The sequence below is a fragment of the Paramormyrops kingsleyae genome, chromosome 7 (genome assembly GCF_048594095.1).
Source record: "Paramormyrops kingsleyae isolate MSU_618 chromosome 7, PKINGS_0.4, whole genome shotgun sequence".
Classification (NCBI taxonomy): Eukaryota; Metazoa; Chordata; class Actinopteri; order Osteoglossiformes; family Mormyridae; genus Paramormyrops; species Paramormyrops kingsleyae.
In genome coordinates this window covers 22,395,634-22,413,560 of record NC_132803.1, presented here as the reverse complement: position 1 = coordinate 22,413,560, position 17,927 = coordinate 22,395,634, and the positions used below count along the sequence as shown (strand labels likewise).

At 44.2% G+C, this 17,927-nt stretch overlaps 1 protein-coding gene across 12 annotated transcripts in view; it reads right to left on the bottom strand.

Annotated features, from left to right (window-relative positions):
* Positions 1-17,927, bottom strand: part of LOC111841820 (disabled homolog 2-interacting protein-like) — a 213,930-nt gene that overhangs the window by 92,624 nt on the left and 103,379 nt on the right. For all 12 annotated transcript variants that reach the window (XM_072714505.1, XM_023807871.2, XM_072714506.1 and 9 more), the window contains one exon: positions 15,150-15,253. In XM_072714505.1, coding sequence (XP_072570606.1) covers positions 15,150-15,253 — 104 coding nt within the window. The remainder of the gene's footprint in view (positions 1-15,149; positions 15,254-17,927) is intronic.

Below are 17,927 nucleotides of genomic sequence, written 5' to 3'. Positions count from 1 at the left end.
GACAGGTAAAACAGCGGCAGATCGATAACTCCGCCCACTGTGTATTCAGAGCTCTCATCCTTCCCGCCAAGATTAAAAGGCAATTACAAAAACCATCATATTTATTACTGCTGAAAATGCTCCTTAAATGCACAAATGGTGCCCAACTGACACCTTATGTATCATTAAAAAATATTCAACCATTAAAAAAATAGGCACTGAACTGTTTGTTCTGTGGTGTCTGGTTCGGTTTCTCACTCCTTATTGAAGGTACCCAGCACAAAGCCTGCCGTGTGGAGTATTAAAAGGAGTGGATTAGCAGTAAGGCAGACCAGCCTTACAATTATACTCTCTAATGAACACATTGTGTCTCCTGGCAGCCTTTTAAACTGTAACAAATTATGACATAAGTTAAAAAAATGCATGCCTGCCAATATAGACATTTTTGCCCAAGATAATTCATCCATCTCCTAATCTCCTGTCCTGTTAAGGGTCACAGGCAACATAAGGCACACGGCTGGGGCAAAGCCTGGACAATCCACTGCAGGAAACACACACAGACACACACACACACACACACACACACACACAGACACACACACACAGACACATTAACAGTAAACTCATTTTTTCATCATTTGAATTTGCTTTAAAAAAATGAATAGACTGCAAATACAGCAAAAATAAATAGCAACTTGACTTCAAATTTTCAAATGAGATGAGTTTAAAAATAATCAGTAATTATTCTAAAAATTCATTTTTAAAAGAAAAAAACTAGACATAGAATTTCAGTGACTCCAAACTGCAGACTTTTTCGTCACAAATTCAGACCCTTCACTACTTGGCCATCTGCTGTTCCAATAAATGCATTCATGACAAAGTGGGATTTCTTTGTTTGGCACCATCTCTATTTTGAGCAGTAAAATTTCACTATTTCACACGTTGTTATACAGAAAGCAAGACCACCAGGCGCTCACGATAAAAATCGCACACATCCATCTATCATGAATTTCTAAATGGAGCCAAAATCAACTGGCATCTCCAAGTACTGTGGCCAAATTCGCTCTGCATTGCAATACCTGTAGGAAACATTATTAGGAGAAGATTGCATATGAATGCATAACCCAACACACCTCGTATGAAATCTCAACTAAGTGTCATTATATCCAGCCCCTTTATTCAGTCATTACGTTATATACACACTAACAGCCCAAAGTTTTGCACACACTGAGAATTTCTATATTTGCATGTTACTTACTTAACATTTATTAAAGATATGCTCAATGTTTTTGCTAACAAATAAATTTACACTATGTTCACCATTTGAGTACCTTTATTGGCAAGACAATGTCATATCTTGATTCATCAAAGTAACCTCATCTGGCAATTAAAACAGCAGAGAAAATTCAAGGCATTCTTTCTACAAGGGAGATTACATGCTGCTCTGTTTAATGGGATAAAACAGGTAACTAGTGCATTTAAAGTTAAAGGTCAGCCTAGAATTTGACTGCCATCACCACACAACCAGTTATCAGGATGTCAGACATGCACTGTTACATACTCCTTCCATGTTATAAAGGAAACCTGTTTTATTTGACTTATATTTTCATTTATAGTTGTTCACTCAACTTTCCAATACTTAAGAAGAATAAAAAATCTGCAGTTTCCGAAATAAATGGAAAAGTAAAAAATAGGTAAAAACCTGTGGTGTGCAAAACCTTTGACTGGTAGTGCATATACACTTTTTCAATGCTAAAAATGTTGTTTGTTTAACATTAATCAGGGGTCTTGCTCATGTATAGCTGTACAGGAGCCATACTGAAATGGTACTACAGATACAGTAGCACAAGTACTACAATCTGAACGGTATGTCACAGGGGACAAGCAGGATGCAGGTAGTGTCAAGGACCAGGCCAGCTGGTAGCCATGAGCACAACCGCTCATAGCGGACGTCGTGACCTCACAAACCGCTGGGGTGTGGAAGCAGACGCACGGAAAGTGCAGTATTCGAAACAGCCGTGTGTCACTGGGACTCCATCATAAAAAGATAATAAAAGCGTGCCATTCACATGACTACCCTCTAGCACTTTGCTCCTATGATACATTTTTTATGTATCGTTGACTAATAGCCTCATTAACAACCAAAGAAGAAACTATTAAAGAGAACATGATGCAATCTGTAAAACATATGCATTTCAATTCAAGGTCATGCATTAGAAGGTCACCCACATAAAACCTTCAGTGAAGCATGCAGTAAAACAGGATAAGATCATTAAGATGGAGCTGGGGCACCTCAGAACACCAACTCCTTATGAATGTTAATTCTAGTACATTTTTTATACTGGTGTTTTATTTCACTTACTAATCAAACTGCATCGTCATAAAGCACACAAATGTGCATATATGGAGTGGGCAGGAATGGAATGTTTGAAACTTAAAAATGGAGCATATCACAGTGAATGGAAACAGTATAAATAACTAGCTTGATGTCCTAATATATTTTTATAATAACTTAGACTTGCATTGCTGTGAAGATTCAAGCTTTAAACTTTAAGCTATAGCTATTGGACATGTTGCCCTGAAACCCCAACAGGAAGCTTCAGGTGTTCGAGGTAGGTACTGTAAGCCTTTTGCAGAAGCTTCACTGTTAATTCATATGAATCTGACAGAAGAACAGGATCCTGACGATGCCATTTCAGGAGTTTGTAGAAAAGGTAACTGCTGAGGGCAGCTGATGGAACAGATCATTTTCCCTCAGATTCAACAAGGGGCCAAAATGGCACCGTGCTGGATAACCAGCTCAGGTTTTGGCGCACGGGATCGGTACGCTCCTCTATCAACCCTTTCAAGAAACGCGTGTCAACTAGTCTGATTCCAGCTACCAGGCCAGCCAGGTCTACTATACACAGAACGCCAGATGGAGAGAGATATGTGCTAATTGTGAGCTTATACAGTCCGTGATTGTTAATCCAATCCTCGCCAACACTGCACACCCTGCCTTTTGTTTGGAAAACCTGTTTTGGATTAAAAAAAAAACCTTACAATCATGTGCAAGAATACTCGACGTAACATGCCTGTGCAGGTGAAGCATGGAGTGTCAGAGTTTGTTAAATGTGGGTGGGTGTGCATGTTTCTGGGGAGGGCTGAGATGGGAGGTGAGCCCCCCCATGCAGGTGTCATCGGCTGATATCCGAAGAGTGTTCTGTGTGCGTGGGAGAGAGACCGAGAGCAATGGGAAAGCTCGTCGAGGATTAACAGCTGCTCATATTAGTTATACAGCCAAACCGGGCATGCATACCATGTCCTGCTTGCTGACCTGCTATTCTACAAGGGAGTCCAACATATCTCCCTGCTCCTTTCCCCAAAACCCCCCACGTCCTGTGGATCTGTTCGCCGTTACAAAGACGTTTTTCACACTACATTTCTCTGTGCCAGTGCCTGGATAAGGACTCAGAGAGAATGGGCTGCCACTGACAGTTGGGTTGGTGCTGATTAGTTTTAATTGATGCAGACTTTTTTTCCCCAAACTCCAACAGTGTGGCACTGTTTCTTCAATGCAAATATAGAGTTCACATGGAGTGCATGAAACAGGAAGACTGAGATGGCTCCCCAAGTAACTAGTTTTCCCAGAATTTTCCAGCGGCTCAGCAGCGCCCCTTGCAGTCTGCACGCCCTCCTGCGGCTTGATGGTGTCCCTCGCAGTCTGCATGCCCTCCTGTGGCTCAGCGGTGCCCCTCGCAGTCTGCACGCCCTCCTGCGGCTTGATGGCATCCCGCGCAGTCTGCACGCCCTCCTGCGGCTTGATGGTGTCCCTCGCAGTCTGCACGCCCTCCTGCGGCTTGATGGTGTCCCTCGCAGTCTGCACGCCCTCCCGCGGCTTGGCAGAGCCCCTTGCAGTATGCACGCTTTCCTGTGGCTTGGTGGTGCCCCTTGCAGTCTGTAGGCCCTCCCACGGCTTGGCAGCGCGTCTCACAGTCTGCATGCCCTCCCGTGGCTAGATGGTGCTCCTTGCAGTCTACACACCCTCCTGCAGCTCGGCAGCGCCCCTCACAGTCTGCACGCCCTCCCATAGCTTCACGCCGCCCCTTGCAGTCTGTACGCCCTCCTGTGGCTCAGTGACACCCTTTGTAGTCTGCACACCCTTTTGCGGCTTGACAGCGCCCCCCGCGGTCCGCACATTCTCCTGCAACATATTCCCTTAAAATGAGGTGACCTCAGAGGACTGCTTGGCAGGGTGACAGATGCAACGCTCCTCTACTGTCTAAAAGCTTTATTTTGTGTCTTTAATTTTTGTGTTATTACATATTCCTCTTTTTTCACCAGAGGAATCCTGGTGCATCTTAGGATCTACTGTATGAATACTAGAGCTGGATCCCCTCTTCAGCACCCACCCACCCAAAAATTAAAATAAACACATCTATGCTAATTCCATACAAGCCTACATCCCACATGCATTTAGTAAATGCTTACAGGACACATTGACATTAAACAACTGCTGTACAAGAGAAAATCAATGAGGTTTTTCTGTTTGGACCACACTTTGTGTGGTATTACATTCATATGTATGACATTACCTTTTACATTCACATGATGTTACAGCAATACCTACTGTATATATACCTAAGGTAATTTATGTACAAAGTATCCATCCATCCATCCATCCATCCATCCATAACTACTTATCCAGTGCACAAGAAGAAGTCAATTAAATGTTGCTGAAAATAATTATAATAAAAACATTTCAGCAAAGACTTGCTGAAGAGAGATATAAATGACTGCTTCAGGCCTGCCGAATAAACTGGCACAACGTTCTATGTATTTAAACCCACTTAAGAGCCTCCTTATCTATTTGCAACTTAAGTAGAATGAAGCAGAAAGATTTGTGAATCTGCTCCTGGGACTGTAAGCTGGCTGTGTGTCCGGGGTGGGGGCCGGGGCGCTGACAGCGGGGATTTACTCCACACACATTCAGAGCCACACAAAATCATCAGCTGTCAAAAGTGAAAGGAGGACCGGCCAGGCTGCAGACGAAGCCTCGCACCAGACATAAGGTTTATGCTTTATGATGGGGGACAGCTGCTACCTCTCTTTTACTTCATTGTGAATGATAGGGGTGTTGGGGGCGGGGGGGGGGGGGCATCCTTATCGGTCAAAAACTGCTCTTTCTGCACCATCACTTTATATAAGATCGATGGACATTTATTGAACCATTGTTAATTATTTACATAATAATCATTGCAGAAACACAAAAGCAAAGGGGAGCATTATTTTTCTCACATTTATTGAATAAAACGCTTAAAAAATTGTGGTGAATAAGAACTAAATGGCTGCATTAAATAGTGGTAAATAAGAACAAATCTGGCTGGAGGATATCAGGGGCAATGTGTGTATTTGTCCAATAGAATCACCTTCCGCCGAGCTCCAAAACGCAGATCACTGATTTAAATTCAGGAGTGGTGCCTGCCCCAGGGTCTTACGGTTCCCCGTGTTTCAGTGTTTTGACGCTGCTGGGGGATCGACAGCAGAGTATCTGTGACCAGCAGCACAAACGAGGTTTCCGGCAGACTGAGCCAAACTCCAGTCTGAAATGCGGAGGGAGGGGAGAGGAGGGAGGGCGCGGGATGCTCAGAGAAAGACAGGGAGACGTTCTGACAGATTTAGCTCACTGCCTGAGGGAGCAGAGCAGCGCCTGTCTCCGGGAGACAGAGCAATGGAAGAGAAAAGGCCGTGGACCTGAGTAGTGAGGTTTCGGCGGAGCCATGCCAGGCCACAGTCGTTACGATGCAAGCGGGGGGGGGTCACGTGCTACGCCAGGGAGCGGAACACAAACAAAGCTGTGGCACGACCTCTTATAAGAGTCCCAAACCTGCAGATCAGCTGAGGTCCCTATAAAACCATGACCACGTCCGATCCAAAGCACCCTGCAGCTGGATCGATCACCGCAAATTACCGAAATGACAAAGAAGTGTCTGTCGTAAGAGCGGAATATTGCAGGACATCAGCGGGATAGAAACTGAATGCTGAGCCTAAAGCCTTGTTCATTTAGGGATTTAAACACGGCTGGTATAAAAGCGGACCCATCCGCAGGGATTAGGCAGGCCTACTGAATATTCATTACCGGTTTCTCCAGCGCAGCACAGTTGTCAGGTCGGGATGTAATTTCTCAGCAGTAAGAGAGGTGATGAGGACTGAGGAAGATGTATTAATGTTTTCCCCACTCCCTCTTTTAAAAATCACGTCGGTTGTGTGAAGAAGGCGTTTAGCTCAGCATTCCAGGTTCTGTTGATGCTTACTGACATAACCAGAATATGACAGTGATGAGCAGTTCTGGATTATTTGGAGTATTTGTTTGGCCTCTAAATGTTGATCTGGCACATTTAGGTACATTCATGAAAAAACCATGGCTGAAATCCAGTTCTTCCCAGCTGAAGCCGCACTGCATTATTACAGCACTGTGCTACATAAGCCCTGCATGTACATGCCATCGGCAATTCACTTGTTTCGTGGTAGCGGATGATTTTCCTATCAAGGTGCTTCTGTAACAGTTCCGTGTCGAAGCAGATCTGCGTCTGAAGCAGATCTGCGTCTGAAGCTTGCGAAGGCAGTGCAGATCTAGCCGGGCCCCCTGCGGCCGGCTGCATACGCGGGCGGTAAACATGGTGACCCCGCGTATGCCAGAATAGCTCTTTAGATCGCTAATTGCTCATCAGCATTAGAGAAAGAGGACACAGTGCCAGGACTGCTGGTAGCAGAGATGAGGGCCGCCACAGTGCGTCCCCACCCTCCATTTAGAAATTAGCGCTTTCCTACAGAAGCGGGTTTGTGGCCTGTAACCGAATTAGAGCTGGAGCACTTAGAAGATAGCAGGGACTGCAGAGGAGCAGCATTCTCGGGTTTCTGCACACAGGGCCCTCGGCTCGGTCGTCTGACGCTCTGCCCATCAGCTCCCATCCTCTGTTACAGCCTTCAATCGCAACTGCAATCAGGCCCTAAAATCCTCTCCTGCCTTTCCAGTTACCTGAAGCAGCTACTGCAAGCATCTTAAGCCTCAAGCCACTTTCTTAGCTTTTATTCCCTGCCTCACACAGTGGTGAAGCATGGCCACTGTTATTTTTTCTGGTATTTATATCACAGGGATTTTTTCAGTGGGACTTCCAAGAGAGTTATTTATGGTGCCCATCAGAGCTGCAGGAAGGCTGCTCCATGGGGGGGTTGTGCACGGTTACTCCTGCATATTTCACACCACTCTGGGTAAAAAAATGGGAGGGGTTCGCCCCCCCCACCAGCAAGGAGGCAGGGAGGATGGGTGCTCCAGAGTGCAAGAGAGCTTAATCCTGCCCGATTAATGGCGACAGAGTCCCTGCTTTTAGTGTAGAATTGGATTCTGCCCTTGAGTACCGTTTACATACATCACCTGACAGCCCAGCAATGCATCCTGGTAGATGAGAAAAAAAAAACATGAAGTGTAAGTTGTGTTTCTCGAATGATTTATGGGCCAATAGGAATGGAGCAAGCAAGACTGGCCCCGCCCCCATGTGTAAATGGAGCAGCAGGCTGCAGGAAGTCCTGTGAACAGGCCGTGTGGGTGTTACAGGCTTTCCCTGTGCTAGCATGGAATCGCCTTTCCTGCTGCAGTTTTTTTGAGGCTTTTCATAGCAAGTTTTGAGTCATCATCACTGCAGGGGATCCAGACTCTCCAGTCTGTAGTAGCAGGCTGTCATGTGGTCATCTGTCTAGGATCTACACTAAAACACATCTTCCCATGTATTTCTGTAGTACATTAAGTTGTGACTTGGACTGTGGATACTGGTGGTAACCTTGAAGAAAAAGACAGTTTTAAACTGACTATGCCGATGTGCCCTTACAAAAAACAAATAAGAAGAAAACATAAAAATACCAGCAGAAATGGTGCTGCTAACAGAACGATTACTTCTTGGACTGCAACTGGCTCCATACTCTGCTAATGGCCGCTAATCTGTTTTTCAGTACATAGAAAGACAACAAGCGCAGTAAGAACCATTTGGCTAGAGCAGAGCACATCCTGAAAGCAGCACCGCTTTTATCTTCTCCACACTTCACCTCTTAGCAGAATCAATGAAGCAGGTGTGAAATAAAATGCCCTTTCTGCTCCCAGTCTGCCTGTTAGGAAAGATGGGAGAGAATCGACAGAAGCACTCCACTCTGTCGCTGCCTTTCAATATGCAATCTATCTAGACTTTCTGTTCTGAAACAGGGAGGCAATGAGAGCTTCACTCTCCCTGCTGATTCCCAGTTCAACACATCAGGTTTCCGAAAGGACCTGGAAATGCCCAGTGTTGCTTAGGTCTTGGACAATGTCTGTTGCCTAAGCTATGGATCCACAGCACCAGCTTCCTCGGCCCATGCCCTGTATGCAAACATTCATTGGCCAAACGTGTTTATACACCATCTGCATGTTTATTGAAACAACTCTTACTGCGGTGGGGGGGGGGATGAACATCAAACCGTGTTCAGTTAAGTAACAGAAAAACATGTTCACAGCCTGAAAATAGATGTTGATCATAAAAGCCAAAGGGATTATGGGAAAAATGCTTGTCAAAATTTTTAATGGAGTGTAAAGCAGACATCACTACCATTTCAGGTACCTAAAATTGAGATTTTCTATATATTTTATATAAGCACAATGCAAATGAGGTGTGAAAATCAAACTCTCGGCTCCTGCCAGACTATATTAATTTATATATATATACACACACACACACACACGCAGATACAGACATACACATTTATTATTTTATTTAACCTTTATTTAACCAGGAAGGTCCCATTGAGTTACAATAACTCTTCTTCCAGGGAGTCCTGGCCAAGAATGGCGGCTAGTTACAAGCACACTAAAGACAATAGACATACTACCAAATTCACTAAAGGCAATGAAACATATAACTACAAAAGACAAGTCTCTCAAAAATACTAAGACAATAGACATACAACCACATACAATAAAACCAATAAAAAACAAAGATTATATTTGTTACAGATGTCAGTTTGATTTTTCAAAAAAGGTTTTTAAAGGGCAGATTTTCCATCAGAAATCTCTTTTCTCATGCTAAAGGGAATGACATCCCAATAACTTGCATTTAGCAGTTTCCATTTCTAAAATGCCCAGTAGATGGCAGTAAAAATTTAAACAGATACTATCTGGACTAAGCTTTTAGCTCTACTAATGGAACACTGCAGGACTGCAAGATTCCCATTCTATCCAAATCTTTAATTACATTATTACCTGATTATCTCACTCAGTTACTTTAAATAATGCTTGAGGTCCTTGACAATTGATTGTGGAAAGAGGATCAGGAAATTAGCTGCCGTTTCAGGAGGCAGAAATGATAAAATGTAAATTTACTAAAATCAGAATTCAGAAGTAGAACAGTAAACAGCTGAAAATAATATTTGTATTTTTACTTTTAAAATGCAAGCATAAAATGATCTCTATGGAACATTTTTATATATTTTATTCTTGCTTATTATGACAATGACATTTATTATTATTATTATTATTATTATTATTATTATTATTGTTATTATTATCACTGACAAGCAAAACAGTTTATTTTCCCATTTTTAACTTCCTTGAATTTCATGAACAAATGCATTAATTATGACAACACCAGCCCGGGAGAAGGTGGTGGATGGGCTTGATTAGGACCAACATGGTAAATAAAGTGCTAAATGCAATCAAAATTAAAGTGAAATCATCAGGGCAAACCTTGACCCCATTAACAGGGTGTCATGAGTCACAATTAGCTAGCTGGTAAGTCGCTTCTCGGCGTGCTAACTTAACAGGCCATCTGCTGTTGCAGCTCATTATACAACGCAGCGCTAATAATGAGCAATGTCCCACAGGGCAGGGAGAGCGAGGTGAAGATATATTGATAGCTCCATTGTTACGATGTGCGGCCCAATGAAATGTAGCAGACTGGACTGTGCCAGTGGCTTTTTGGCTTAGTTTTTGAGAAAGACCACCAAATGACAGAAGGCAATAAAAGATAAGAATAATTCCTGGCTAAAGGATGGCCTCATTTGACTATAGATTAGAGGTCACCCACCACGCCACCGCAAGTGCTCTCTCCCCGCACAGGCCAGTTTGCCTGTTTATTCCTTTGGGTGAGATGTCACCGGCATTATGGCATTACTCGTCCCAGCAGAAAGCACCAGACCACTGGTTCTCCACTGTCAGAAGCCATGGCAGTGGTCATTAATTCACGCTGCCTCCTCGCAACCATCTCACTTTGCTTGGTGGAGAATACAGAAACACACATACACACACTTGTATTCATATCTTTGTGGAGACAGTCCATTCACGTCTATGAGCAAAATCCTAATCCCAATATACATACATATATACATGCATACCTACCTACACACACACACACACACGTATATATACAGTATATGAGTCTGATAATTAATCATTAATCTTTGTCCTTAACCTTTTTACCACTAGAGGGACCCGATGATGAACCTACAGCCTGTCCCAGTAGACAGAGTGATACAGTCCATAAGGTAGGAGCACCCTCTCCATTACTGAAATCCTGACCATATATTTCTGCAGGCTGGAGTAAGTGCAGTTGAACATGGGAAGCACATACAGTATGATCTCTATATCAGGGGCAGGAACTAAGCCCACAATCCTGGAGGACGCTGGTCACAGTGACTCCTTCAAGTCAAATTGTATAAAATATACAGTAATTATCACCACATATAATGATATATGATCAGGCCATTCAGGGGATATGCAGTGCATTAAACAGTAGGCAAGTAATGGCTCTCGTAGCACAGAGATGAGACCTGGATCATCAGCAATTGACCCCTGTCTTTGAGTTTCAGCCACACTATCTGGAAAATAGCTCAGGGATTCTGAGAAATGTTATGGCTCAGCTCAAGGCGTAGCAACATCCGTCACAGATGGGTGATACCTAAACAATAATCCGGAAACTTGTGACTCCTGGTGAAGAACAAGAATCAGAAGCCAGAAGGTAGAGAAACAGAAAGAACACAAGAAGAATCAAACTTCTCAAACACAGATGAGAAGCCTCTACAGCTGGTCTGCTCTACCAAATATTCCCCTGCAGAATGACAAAAGTGTTAGGTCACTTCAGACCAAACCAAACAATGAATGCAAGCTCCTTGTCTGTAAGTGCCTGTAGCATATAGAAAATGTGCACATTCCTTAAGTCATTCCTTATTTCCATGGAAGACATTTATTCACATACGGAAAGCATATGTTGTGACTCTGCTCTTCGTTCACGGCTGGCCAGCTTTGAAGTACTAGGGTTAACAGGAAGTTACTGAGGTCTATTCCAAACAAAAGCCTGAAGTAACCATTGTGGTGACCCTCTGACTTTGATCTGTGCTTTACACCAAACCAAATGTCTCCAGTCAAAACCGAACACAAGCCAAACTTTACTGTATACAGGTTTCTGTTTCCTGGGCACTGGCAGCAGTTTCCAGCATTCGCAGCTCATATCACAGAGGTTATTGAAACTCTGTGGGAGGTCTAACAAGAGTTTATTAACACCAGTGTGTTTTATTTGCTTCTATCTACAAAACAAAACTGTTAGAAATGTTAAGTAAATCACTTTATAGACCTTATAAATGTTCTGTAATAAAAGACATTGAAAAAAAGTCAAATAAATTGTCACAGTGTTAGACTAGGTAATTACTGAGCAACAGAAATTGCTAGTTTTCTAGTATGCAACGTTGTTGCTTTGTAGTACTTGTGCTGTACATAATTTTAATCAGCTATAAACTGATTAAGAGGCTCTGTTGTAATGACTAACAGGTCCTTTAAAAACTGCTTGGAATATGTGCTGATCATTTAATATTATCACACAGTTGTTATGTCTCCCGAGGTGGCTGGCATCGTCTCACTCCGGCTGATATGTCTCCTGAGGTGGCCGGCATCGTCTCACTCTGGCTGATATGTCTCCCGAGGTGGCTGGCATCGTCTCACTCCGGCCGATATGTCTCCCGAGGTGGTTGGCATCGTCTCACTCCGGCAGATATGTCTCCCGAGGTGGCTGGCATCGTCTCACTCCTGCCGATATGTCTCCCGAGGTGGCTGGCATCGTCTCACTCCGGCCGATATGTCTCCCGAGGTGGCTGGCATCGTCTCACTCCTGCCGATATGTATCCAGAGGTGGCTGGCATCGTCTCACTCCGGCCGATATGTCTCCCGAGGTGGCTGGCATCGTCTCACTCCGGCCGATATGTCTCCCGAGGTGGCTGGCATCGTCTCACTCCGGCCGATAAGTCTCCCGAGGTGGCTGGCTTCGTCTCACTCCGGCCGATATGTCTCCTGAGGTGGCTGGCATCATCTCACTCCTGCTGATATGTCTCCCGAGGTGGCTGGCATCGTCTCACTCCGGCTGATATGTCTCCCGAGGTGGCTGGCATCGTCTCACTCCGGCCGATATGTCTCCCGAGGTGGCTGGCATCGTCTCACTCCGGCTGATATGTCTCCCGAGGTGGCTGGCATCGTCTCACTCCGGCTGATATGTCTCCCGAGGTGGCTGGCATCGTCTCACTCCGGCTGATATGTCTCCCGAGGTGGCTGGCATCGTCTCACTCCGGCTGATATGTCTCCCGAGGTGGCTGGCATCGTCTCACTCTGGCTGATATGTCTCCCGAGGTGGCTGGCATCGTCTCACTCTGGCTGATATGTCTCCCGAGGTGGCTGGCATCGTCTCACTCCGGCTGATATGCCTCCTGAGGTGGCTGGCATTGTCATCTCACTCTGCCAGGGGGTGCAAGTCCCACCTCCAATGTGTGTGCAAGTAGTTTACATGTTCTGTCCATGTCACCTGGGTTTCTTACCATAGTCATGCAGTTAGGCTACCTGCTGTTTCTAAGTTACCCACAAAGTGTGACCAGTGTTTCATTCCTAAAATCTGTTGTGCCAGAGCTTGTAAAGAGCACAGAGACCTACTGTTGCCACTGTTATTAATTACTTACTTTTGATCCTAGGAGCTATGCTGTCGGGGGCAATTGCCCCTGGTAGGGTCTCCCAAGGTAAATTGGTCCTAGGTGAGTGGCCAGACAAAGTGCGGTTCAAATAGACTCCCATGACGACTATGATAAAGGACCATGTTACCTCACTTGGACTGGGGGACTGGGGCCTCGCCCAGAAGCCAGGCCTGGGGCGGGAGCTCGAGGGTGAGCGCCTGGTGGCCGGGCCACTAGCCATGGGGCTCATCCGGGCATAGCCCGAAGAAATAACATGGGTCCACCCTCCTGTGGGCCCACCACCTGCAGGGGGAGGTGTGAGTGCTATGTAGATCGGATAGCAGTCGAAGGCAGGGGCCTCAGTGGACAGATCGTCAGCTACCAAAACTGGCTCTAGCTACATGGAATGTAACCTCTCCAGTGGGAAAGAAGCCTGAGCTGGTGCAGGAAGTAGATCGGGCAGGACCATTATTGATATAGTCCGACTCACCTCAACACACGGCTCAGACTCAGGAACCAATCTCCTGGAGAGGGGACTCTATTCCATTATGGAATTGCCCTTGGTGAGTGGCGCTGGGCAGGGGTGGGGCTACTTATAGCCCCCTGGTTTGGTGACAGTGTGTTGGAGTTTCCCCCGAGGGATGAGAGGTTACCTCCCTTCAACTTCGTGTTGGGGAGCGGATTCTGATGGCTGTCTATGACTACGCGCCAAACACCAGTTCGGAGTATCCGGCATTCTTGGAGGCCTTGGAGGGGGTGCTGGAAGGCGCCCCTTCTGGGGACTCAATTATTCTGCTGGGGGTGACTTTAATTCTCATGTGGGTAATGACAGTGAAACCTGGAAGGGTGTGATTGGGAGAAATGGCTTGCTTGATTGTAATCTGAGTGGTGATCTGTTATCTGATTGTTGTCCATAACGAACACCATGATCGAACATAAGGGTGTTCAAAAGTGTTCTTGGCACCAGAGCACCCAAGGCCATAGATCGATTTTCAATTTTGTAATCATACAGTCAGATTTGCATCCATATATAATAGACACTTAGGTGAGAAGGGGAGTGGAGCTGTCACCTTCTCACCAGTGGATCCAGTGGTGGGGGAAGATGCTGGATAGACCTGGTAGACCCAAACACATAGTGAGGACTGTTGACCTCAAAGGGGATATAGTCAGGCGGTGGAAGTAATATTTCGAAGATCTCCTAAATCTCTCTGAATGGAAGACTCAGAGGAGGACTTGCCCATCTCTGGGGCTGAGGTCACTGAAGTAGTCAAGCAACTACTTTGCCAGAGTTCTTGAAAGCTCTGAATTAGACTTGAGACACAATTGGACAATACTTAATCAAATAGTCGGTGCCTTTCCACCAGCTGGCCAGGAAAAACAATGTTTGTTTTCTGCTAAGTTGCAGAATTTGTTCTGGTAGAAGGTTTGCAACAGATATTTACCAATTTCAAGGCACAAACAGTATTATAAGAAATGAATACATTTTATGCATTAGTGCTTTGATAAATTGCTTTCTGAAATGAAAATCTCAAAACAAAGCCTCCAAGATACAATACAGTTCACTGAATATACATGAATAATGCTATATAAGCAAATATTTAATTAATATTATTGTTTCAGAAGAAAACTAAGATCACTCTTATTAATTTGTGCTTGGCACCATCTCTGGATCCCAAAGACTTCCCTGTCTCTTTTGACTTGATCTACACACCACAATCCAGTCAATGGTACACCATGCATGTGCACTCGTGTGCACACATACACACACACATATACAAACACAGACAGACACACACAAACCCACACACGTTGGTCTTCCTATCTAAATGGAATGGAAAAACCCTAATCCCAATCACGACACCCTTAACCTCTACCCATCCCTAACCTTAACCATAACCAACCCAAATACAAGACTTTTGGCATTTTTACTTTTTTGATTGCATTAACAGATTTTCATTAAACTGAGGCTATCCATATGGGGACCTCAAAAGATGTCCCCAAAAGTAGGGAAATTTCAAGTTTTACTACACTTTGGGGACAATTTGGTCCTCAAATGTGATCTATGCAAACCCACACACACACAGGCACACAAAGAGTTGAATTAATACATTATTCTAGCGACACCAGAGACAGAGTGTGAAACAGAAAAAGAGAGGGGAAAGCGAGAGAGAAGTACAGAGACTCACCGTGACCCGGAAGGGTGTGGATGCGGCAGGCTCCATAGTTGGGGTCTTGTCCCCAGCACTGCCGGGCATGCTGCGCCTACGGCCCGCTCGCTCAGGGGGGGACTCTGCGGGCACAGGAAGTGACACGGCACTCAGATGGGGACAGCTGCCGCAGGTAATATTAGCTTAAGCGGCATGTATGCTGGACTCCTGTAGAGCTTGGATTAAAATAAAGCAGGATGATTTCCTGAGATTATAACCAAATCATGAACACTAATCCACTATAACAGTCAGGCACAGGGCAGTGTATTAACCCTGAACTGCTTAAGAATCTTTCTGCTATAGATCGCAGGTGAACAGCTGTACGTTTGTAATTTAAGGCCTTTAAATCCCAAGGGGCTTTCATGTTACAAGCCACTGTATGTGGGCCTGTGTGTGTGCCAGGTGCCACTGAGAACACCCCCCACTGAGAACACCCCCCACTGAGAACACTAAGCTAACACAGCAATCCATAAAGTCAGGAGCATCACTCTGGGCAAAGCACTGAACTACATAAAATCCCATGGTCACGGGTGTGCTGCTTCAGCTGGAAGAGGTTCTGCTTACTTCCCAAATGCAGGAGTAGAAAGATCCTTTAAGATCCTGCTGCCCTTTCACAGAGGCCTAGGAAATGTTTTTTGTTCCATCAATGTGGTGGTAAACATGAGTTGCTTAAAAAATAAACTGATTTTGAAATCAGAAATATGCTTTGGTTTCCATTATGTTTTTAGAGATCCCACTTATTTTTTATCTGAGATATCATCCATCCAGCTTCAAACTGCTAATCTTGGTTCCTAAGACGGCTGGGGGTTACGGGCCGGGGCGTCCCCTGTACAGGATCTCATTACAGACTAACTCTATAAAAGAGGACAACTGCAGAGAAGTAGCGGAAGAACATTTTAAACTGAATTTGAGAAGTAAAAACACAGAATTCACTTGGGTGATTTTAGCAGTCAGTTCTGTACAAGGAAGAAGAAGAACTGATTGTGTCAATCAGTCTTACTGCTGTAATCATATCCCAGCACACTCAGTACAAAGTGCTTCAAAGACACGACAAAAACGCTGCCTAACGACTGCTAAATATAGATATGCTTCTTATTTCCCGAAAAACCAGTGGGTCATCTTCTTCTGCCTTCAACACACTGGCTTCCAAGAACCAAACGGGCTGAACCGTCAGAAGGGGCAGGTCTGGTGTCATGTTTACTGACACCAATGACTTGGTCATTATTATTTTTCTAATACAGACTTATGCAAGTTGTAGGAGTAACATACATGTACATATACTCAATTTTCAAATAATACAGGAAAAATGCCTTAGGAGGTATGGAAACCAAATAATCAATATGTTTGACTTTCCTGACAGGAAAATCTGTCAATATTTTGGTCTATCCTCCAAACAAACTTTGTAAAATACACCCTTTTTCAGAACAATATGCTTGATTACACAACCAGTTCAATAACGAAAAACTGCTACAGCAAAAACTATTTTTATTGGAAGGTTATGCATGAAAAATGTGGTTTTCTTCAGGAGTTTATAAATTATGTATGTGATTTAATATTGTAATTTATTCTCCAAGATACAAACAACTTACGTACCACAATAATGAGCTCAGTACATGCGTTCACCACATAGTACATTGTTTGTTATTGAGATTCAAAACCTCGGGAAAAAAAAAAACACTGAGCCTGACAGAAAAGCCGTTCTGGAAACAGAGATGGTGCTGGAAACAAAACCACACGTAACGGATCTCAGAGACTGGTGTCAAGACATTTTACAGTCATGCTGCACATAAAGGGAAAAGTAAACATCAGATCATTTTACAGCTATTCTACACAGACCAAGATCCAGACACTACAAGCATCCTGCGTACACATCTAGAGAAATACAGCTGGTAGTTTCTCATCATGAATAATAAAAAAATCCAGGTGAAACCCACTTCATCGTCAGCTGAAGAAGGAAGGGATACAGGGTGCTGATGAATGGATAGATGAAGAAAGATATAAAAGGATAAAAGGGCCATCAGAGCTGAAAAGATCAGCAACAAGAGAGGTTAGGCACAATTAAGTGGAAATGGATTTTTTAAAATTACAGCGTGATTATATATGGGTGGAGGTCATATAGCTTTTACAAATTTCAAACTGTAGGAACAGTAGATGAATGTTCAACTGACATCCTTCTTCATGAACTGAAACAAGCCCTAGTGCAACACAGTGGCTAGGTGTGTGTGTGATTTGCATGCTTTTCACAAGTTTACACAGGATTCCTCTCAATGCTACAGTTTCCCCCTGCAGCTAAATAACACGGTAAACATGCATCTCTAAATTGCTCATAGTGTGGTACTGTGTGTGTGTGAGAGTACGCATTGCGGTGAACCAGCAGCCTGTCCAAACCGTTATCTGCTTACGCCTTGTGCTTCATGGGAACTCATGTGAAATAGGGGAATTTTCAGCCTTCTGAATACGTTCATAAATGTCACCCCCTGGGTTTATAAGCTGCAGTCTTTAAGCCATTCACCAGGCCCATCATCTGAAGCGCCGCATCACCCACTGCCTCTACCAGCCACTGATCAAAACAGTCACCCTCTACACTCAAGTGGACGGAAGACTAGTGATCAAATTCAGAGGCCTTTTTTCAAATTTGTATTTTTGGGTGCTTTCGTCAGAGCAGGGTGAAAGCATACATTATTATGGCCTAGATTAGGCTTAATTAATGCAAATTACAATGTTCCCTATTCAGATGAACTCTTAAGCATCCCTTAG